The sequence below is a fragment of the Agelaius tricolor genome, unplaced genomic scaffold (genome assembly GCF_023055355.1).
Source record: "Agelaius tricolor isolate 1412-34295 unplaced genomic scaffold, bAgeTri1.0.p SCAF_2, whole genome shotgun sequence".
In the NCBI taxonomy this organism is placed as follows: domain Eukaryota; kingdom Metazoa; phylum Chordata; class Aves; order Passeriformes; family Icteridae; genus Agelaius; species Agelaius tricolor.
This window is the reverse complement of record NW_027269262.1, coordinates 57,926,466-57,934,195: the sequence shown is the minus strand read 5'-3', so window position 1 is coordinate 57,934,195 and position 7,730 is coordinate 57,926,466. Positions and strand designations below refer to the sequence as shown.

The following is a 7,730-nucleotide window of genomic DNA, read 5'->3' as shown; positions in this document are numbered from 1 at the left end:
ATCTGCAACTGTCTGCATCAATCTGGCAAAGCTTTCTGCAGAAAGGTGACAGAGAAGAGAGGGAACAAGCTCTCTCCAGAAATGGTTAATCAATACCTTGCTAGGTTGACTCAGTGCCATTAGATACAGTAGTGTACCCATTGTATATAAATTGTGACCTGTCTTCTGTTTCATTCTCAGTCACCTCTCCTGCCATCCTGATAGTTACCCATTTTCCACTTGGAAGCTTTTGGACATTACCAGAAATGTTCCTGGCATCCTGGATCTGGGGAACGGCAGTAATACTTTGTTGTGTGTCTTGGTTTCTTCTAGGGAGGAGGAGAAGGTAAGGACTCTTTCTGTAAAAGCATTTCAGTGTGTGTGGCCTTTATTTGTGTCAAATATCCTCTGCACATCACTAAGAGAACTGTGGTCAGACATATGCAGGACAGCATAGACAATGCTGTAGTTTGGTCTTTTGAGAGATTTTTGCCCCAATCAAATTTTTGTGTATGAACTCTGCAATAATAGTGTATTGATGCCTAGAGGTAGCTGTAGATACAAATCTATGCATCAGTAAGGTAATTAAAATATGAATATGTATGTCCTGATTTCCTAATGTTCTGGGCTGTAATTTCACCTGTATTGTAATCACAGAGAATACCTACTTATATGTAATTATTGTTTAATATCTACTTACAAAGATTTTTATATCTAGTAACACAATTTAATACAGGTAATATTTATGTATGAGGTATATTCCTTAAAAGCATTTATCCTACTGACACATTTATATAAGGAGTGAGTAATTTGCTTAACTCTTCTTATTTTTTAATTTCCACAGTCATTTTCTAGTTTTATTTTAAAAAGTTTAATTGAAAAAAAAAGTTGAAAATAATTAACTTCATTTACTGCAAAAGCTGAAATATTATATGAAAGTTATTTCAGCAGTCATAATGTCCTTATGCAGGAAAGCTGTTTCTACTTAAAAAAGAAAATAATTTAAACATATGCTTCACTTTAAGTATCTTAGCTTGATTTACAGCATGTGCTTGATGACACATTGTCTGAAACACTAGCTCTTATGCTTACTGAGAATCATAGCAAAATTCCCATATTTTTAGAAAGATCTGGTCTATTAATGGGATATGCCAATAATAACAACCTTTCTATGCTAAAAAGTTTCTTTGCTTGGTATTCAAAGTAAATTGTGGAAAAAATTGTCCAAAAATGTATGAGATAATATTAGTGTGATGGATTATTTATTAATGTGACAATTTCATAACTGTGTTTTAGCTAATGGCAATAATTTTACATTTGATGAAAAATATACATATGAAAAATACAGGTGAAAAATATATATCTGATCCAGGGAAAAGAAATATTACATAATCAACCTGGTTTATTATGTGTATTATTATGTCTATCAATAGTTAAAGTTGTTCTTTCTTACATAGCTTAGCTCTTAAAGGGGAGAAAAATATCTGTAAATAAACTACTTATTTGGGATTTTTTTCTTCTTTTTTTTTTTTCACATTACACAAAGCCTAACATCAGTATTTTACATACCTGATAGTCCTGGAGAAGAGATCTTTATACATAATTTTAAATGGAGCTTTTGTTTGTGTTTTGTAGGCGGCAAGGTGAGCCACCACTTGAGAATGGGTTCCTTCCTTACCTGGGCTGTGCCTTGAAGTTTGGTGCCAACCCCCTTGAATTCCTCAAAGAAAAGCAGAAGAAGCACGGCCACATCTTCACTTGCCATGTAGCAGGGAAATACATTCATTTCCTCACTGACCCTTTTTCATACCATGCATTGATGCGCCAGGGAAAACACTTGGACTGGAAAAAGTTCCACTTTGCTACTTCTGCCAAGGTATTCCTGGTTTTACTATCTAACATGCAAAGTATCTGCTGACATACTCAGTTAATCCCTGTAAACATAACTATGCCTTTGGATAGTTATGGATTGGTTTCACATTTCTGCACTTTTACTGGTATAAAATATGGAGGTCTTTTTTTTCCTCTTCCTAAATGGAAAAGAAATTTGCTGTGATTTGGATTGTTCTAAGACTATACATTATTCTAAGACTGTACATTATTTTATTACATTGTTATCCTTCCCTCTAGTAAGCTATGAAGTTATACTTTGGCTTTTGTTTCTGTTAGACTTTATCACCCAGGTAATGACAGGCCTTACTTATCATGCATACAATTTATTTTGTGACAGGCTTTTGGGCATGGTAGCATTGACCCAGCGGAGGGAAACACCACTGAAAATTTTCATCAGACTTTCATTAGAACCCTTCAAGGCAATGCCCTAGATGCCCTCATTGAAGCAATGATGGAAAACCTCCAGTATGTCATGCTGCAGTCAAGAGCACCTAAGCTTCAGTCTAATACCTGGGTGACAGAAGGACTTTATACCTTCTGTTGCCAAGTGATGTTTGAGTCTGGCTTTTTAACACTTTTTGGTAAAGAATTTAATTCAAATAATGACAAAAACCTATCATCAAAGCAGGAAACTGAGAGAGCTCATATCCTAAATGCCCTTGAAAACTTCAAGGAATTCGATAAGATTTTCCCAGCCCTCGTGGCGGGGCTGCCTATCCACCTGTTCAAGAGTGCCTACAGTGCACGTGAGAAGCTGGGAGAGGCCCTCCTGCACAAGAACCTCCTGAAAAGGGACAACCTCTCTGAGCTTGTCACCCTGCGCATGTTCCTGAACGACACCCTGTCAACCTTCGATGACATGGAGAAGGCCAAGACCCACGTGGCAGTGCTCTGGGCCTCTCAAGCAAACACCATTCCTGCCACCTTTTGGACCTTGTTCTATCTTCTTAAGTAAGTCCCAATACTTGTTGCTCCCAAACAAGAAAAATATTTATCTTTCAGGAGCCGATTCATTAATACAGGCCAATTCCACTCCTCGATACCTCATCAGTGATAAAACACACTGTTTGCAACAAAGTGCTGTGTTGTTCAGGACTTCCACAGAAAAGCCCTTCACCCGTCTGAGAACAAGTGTGGTAGCACAGAGCAATTCTTTAGAAGCTTTTTTTTTGTTAAGAAACAGCACTCCAGGGCAATGCTACACTTTGTCAAGAAAGCTTTGGAGTAAATCTGTATGATATGACATTAAAAGTGCTAGTTGCAGTCAAAACATTAATTGTATTAAAGGCTACAAATATAACTAGACATTTTTAGACCATCTCACTAGTGCAGGCAAAATGAGGTTTATTATTGTTTTCACAGATACTTAATAGAAAATAATTTATATTAAATTATAGATCCCACTGAAGCTCTACTGTAGATTGCACCTGCTGAGCTTGCTGCTTGTGAGAGAAGTGCACAGCTCAGATAATGCTATCAAACGTCCATTTTAGAGTAGGCCCTTTCTGGATTATCTGCTTCAGCATAACTAACTCTAAAGTATGTGTATAAATTCCTAACACTTTTAACTTATCATATCTACTTGCCAATGCTATTTTTTGAAGTTATTTAGTATTTTTTGCTCCAAGAATGCATTTGCTTTAGATTTCCTGGACTTGGAGTCTTTTAACACCCTGATTGTGTCTTCGTCAAGACACAATTGCACCCTCTTTTATTGTGGTTATATATTTCACCAAAGCTCATATATTCCATGTCTGAAAGAAAGGCTAGATGGTGAAGGATACTATGTGGGCTCTTAGTATTAGGAAGATTCTTTTCAGCTAGACACAATATTGTCACATCAGCCAGAATAAATGATGTTATAAAACTGATCTATAATCCTGTTCCTAAACTTTCTACCTGCAGTGGGGCTATTTCCTAATCTACAACTGGCTGGTTTTTTTCTTATTTTTGGCATTGCTTTTTAGTGCCGTTACTGTTTGTTACCTGAATTACACACATCAGTTCTGTCCCACTTGTCATTGCAGACAAAATCAAATACTTGGGATTCCTTTATTTTTCTTTTCTTTTTCCTTTGAAGTTCTCATACCTTTGCCAAGACAGGAAAAAATGGAACTGCAGCATTTTGCTGCAACATTTTTATTTTAGAAGGTTGTACTTGTCGGTCAACAAAATAAATTTTGGTCAGAAAGAAAGTTAATAGCAAAACCACTTCTTAAAGAATTTTTAAATTTATGTTATACCTTTTCTCTTTTGATCTTAGGAGTCCAGAAGCAATGAGAGCAGCTACCAAAGAAGTGCAAAGTGTTTTGGAAAGTGCTGAAGAGAGTATCAGCTTAGATGGCAAACCTATTTCCTTGAACCGGAAACAGCTGGATAATATGCCAATACTAGGTATGACTATTTCATGCAGGATTATTTTATGCAGAAATCACACTACAATTTCCATGGTCTTCTGTTTATTACCATATAAATGCTTGCTATAGAATTCCTATGGAATTAACAAAGAAACAGTAGAACAGGAAACTATATGTTCCTTAGCAGTAGCCAACACAACCAGGCTTCCCAATGTCCCAGGTGGTGAGACTATCAAAATTCACATGAACAGCATTTTTTCATGGGTAATGGCATATCTCAATAATCCTACACTGCTACATAACATAGACACATGGATAATTCTGAACAATATTTTGTTTGATTATGTCTTTAAATCAAATAAAAAGCTGTTGCCAAAACTTAAATCCCTATTCTTATCATGTGAAGCAATGATAAGAATACCATTACTTCTATTTCCTCTCAATATTTTTCAAATTATAATTTTTCAGAACTTACAGAGAGTTGTTATAATGCTGCTTTTTAACTACTGTTACTTAAAAAGAAAGTCAGCTAATATTGAAACGAAAACTTCCCATATTACTTTTATTCTGAGTATGGGTTTCTATACAGGACCTCTTAAAGCTTTAGAAAATTCTACTCACTGTACTGTTTCTTTTTCTTGTTATATTTTCAGTTTTCACTGGTTTGGTCTTTATAGCAGAGTGAAAATATGTCTCACTTTTGAACATTCTGTTTCGTCCATTATAAGCATTCTCTTATAGTGGGGAAAGCAGATTAGGCTCTCTGTGGTATCTGCAGAAGTGATAGAAATGCTGAAAAGAAATTATAAAGATAGTTTTTTAGGCATTTAGAAAGTTAATATTAACATATTTCTTCTAATAAATTCAGGGTTTGATAATGGCTCTGAAATAGTTCAAAATCCATGACCTGCCCCCAGTATGTGAATACACTGTTTCCATGGCAATCATTCCTTGTCCTTTCCCAACAGACAGCATCATCAAGGAGGCAATGAGGCTCTCCAGTGCATCCATGACTTTCCGAGTGGCCAAGGAGGATTTCACCTTGCACTTTGAGAACGACTTTTACAACATTCGCAAAGATGACATTGTAGCTCTTTATCCTCAGCTGCTGCATTTCGATCCAGAAATCTATGCTGATCCCTTGGTAAGCATTTTTTTTGCAAATTGCATTAAACTTGGTGCTCTGGCAGAAGCTAACAGGCCTTTGGATAAAGCACTTATTGAGGTGCCCCATGGCTGGTTCTCTGCTGTACCCCAGACAATCCATTCTTACACCTGAAGATGTGATAACAGGAAACAATAAATAAATAAATAAATAAATAAATAAATAAATAAATAAAGCATTATCTGCAAAACATGTTTGAGTGTTACCAAAAGGTGTGCTATCAGCCTCAGACAGCCCTTTACTTACTGTCTTCCTCAGTGAGGGAAGATCACCATGATGAGGGTCTTTGAAGAAGGATAAGGATAATAGTTTTCCAAAGGCAGAGAATTAGATTTCTTCCAGTTCTCCTTTCTCCTTCTGCCACTTGAACAAGAATGCATGTTACAATCCTTATTTTTAGAGGTCAGGAAAGAAAAGGGGAGTTATCAGCAAAGAACCTGGGATCCTGTCCCACATAACAGAACTTCTCAGAGGCTACTCTTTCTAAGACAGCCCCATGGGGGATGGTGGTACTGTACAATGCTTATTGCTGGAGACATCCCTTTCCCAGCCTGCATTTTGTCTCTTAGCAGCTTTATCTGGCTTTTGGAGGTATCCAAATACCAAGGAACCCTTTTGTGTGTTTAATTGCAGACATTCAAATACGATCGCTTCCTGAACGAGAAGGGAGAGGAGAAGACCGACTTCTACCGGAACGGCCGGAAGCTGAAGCACTACTACATGCCTTTTGGGACAGGCATAGCAAAGTGCCCGGGCAGGCTGTTTGCTGTCCATGAGATCAAACAATTTTTGGCTCTGATTTTTTCATACTTTGAGATAGAGCTTGTGGACAGTAATGTGAAGTGTCCCTCTCTAGATCAATCCCGTGCAGGACTGGGTATTTTGCAGCCATCCAATGACATTGATTTCAGGTACAGGCTGAAGTGCTTATGAATATGTGTTTTGTATTATGCATATACACTATGTACTAGTAGTACATAAATACACTGTATATACTAACAGTACTAAATACACTGTATAACATATGCTTTATATACATTTTATGTATATATGCAAATGAAATGCTTCAAGTCTTGGGTGAAAATCTATGTGAAGATGCTAATTCACCATTTTAATGAAAATTGGGCACCAGTTTGCTACCACCTACAGTGGGTTTAATGCTCTATTTTGATGCAAATGTCTCCCTTTTTACCAACCATTTTGAAAGGCAAGTTAAGATTTTCCATTGTGTGTGTCCAGCAGCCAGTTTTTTTTTTCTGTCAGCAAATACTTTCCCACAGGTAGAATTTCATGAGCTAATTCATAATAATTTCAAGATTGTACTACAGTTAAAATATAATCTTTTCTATAATTGAAATGTTGGGTGGGGGGCTAGGCCTCCTCACAGGTGAAATAAAGTTTTTGTTGTATAAAGGCATATTCACAGTGGGGAGGGGAGAGTTTCCTGGGGAATTACATTTATGGTTTTATGAAAAACTGGAAGAAGACTTGAAAAAAACCTACAGAAATATTCACGTTCAAGTGAAACCTCAAAACTTGTATTATAATCTTTGTAAGATACTTATTTTTAGAAAGTGCTAACTGTGTTAAAATAAATTATATTGGCTGAACCAAATGCATCTCTAGACTGTTTGTTGTTTTAACATCTTAACATTAGGGTTTATGCACTCATCCAAAGCCACCCAAACCAGTTTTAAACTAGCCAACTCAAATACCAATATGGAGATAAATAAATAAATATCTACCATATATTCACCAGTGGTTCTGGCTGCATTTAGCCTCATTGCCTAAACTCCATATTTCCATAAGCCTCTTTAGGTCTTCCTAGTCTAATTCCATTAAAGTTACCATAGGTAGTAGTATGCCCACACATTTTATTTTCAGTGGTGGCATGTCCATAAGAACAATAGTTTCAGGGTTAATATAATTTAGTCCTCTCTAACATCCCTGTGCTTTTCTGCTGCAAGTGGTAGATGTATGTGCATATGTCACAAAAGTCCATTTTTTAATGAAATTTGTTTGGTCTGAAAGAGATGGCTTTCTTATCATTTGCTGATGAAAAGATCAAATGGACTTAAAATATTGTTTTTGTCCTGCTTTTTTCCAAGAACTTAGGTCTGACCTTTTGTCCTTAACTCAAAAGATGAGATACAGGACTACTTGATATTTTCAGATTTCACATTCTGGCATGATATCCAGCTTAGATGATAGAACTCTTCCTTTATAAGGATTTTTTGATTGAGTTCTACAATTACTTTGAATTTTCTATTCTTTTTTCCTCTCACTATCCACTGTGCTAAATATTCAAAGGTTAATAAAAAGATTATGCAGCATGT

General features: G+C 36.3%; 1 protein-coding gene across 1 annotated transcript; it reads left to right on the top strand.

The window, feature by feature from the left end:
- The first annotated feature begins 245 nt into the window (after positions 1-245).
- CYP7A1 (cytochrome P450 family 7 subfamily A member 1) lies at positions 246-6,327 on the top strand. The gene is made up of 6 exons (XM_071449164.1): positions 246-325; positions 1,615-1,855; positions 2,210-2,823; positions 4,136-4,266; positions 5,198-5,373; positions 6,028-6,327. Exons 1-6 carry the CDS (start codon positions 246-248, stop codon positions 6,325-6,327), a joined length of 1,542 nt encoding a protein of 513 aa, XP_071305265.1.
- The last annotated feature ends 1,403 nt before the right edge of the window (positions 6,328-7,730 follow it).

What these genes read in the sequence shown, in the direction of transcription:
- CYP7A1 (XM_071449164.1), top strand. Translation starts at nt 246, where the DNA reads ATGTTCCTGGCATCCTGGATCTGGGGAACGGCAGTAATACTTTGTTGT. An exon ending in CTTCTAGGGAGGAGGAGAAG is followed by an intron (nt 326 to 1,614) that starts GTAAGGACTCTT and finishes TGTGTTTTGTAG; the next exon opens with GCGGCAAGGTGAGCCACCAC. An exon ending in AAATCTATGCTGATCCCTTG is followed by an intron (nt 5,374 to 6,027) that starts GTAAGCATTTTT and finishes GTTTAATTGCAG; the next exon opens with ACATTCAAATACGATCGCTT.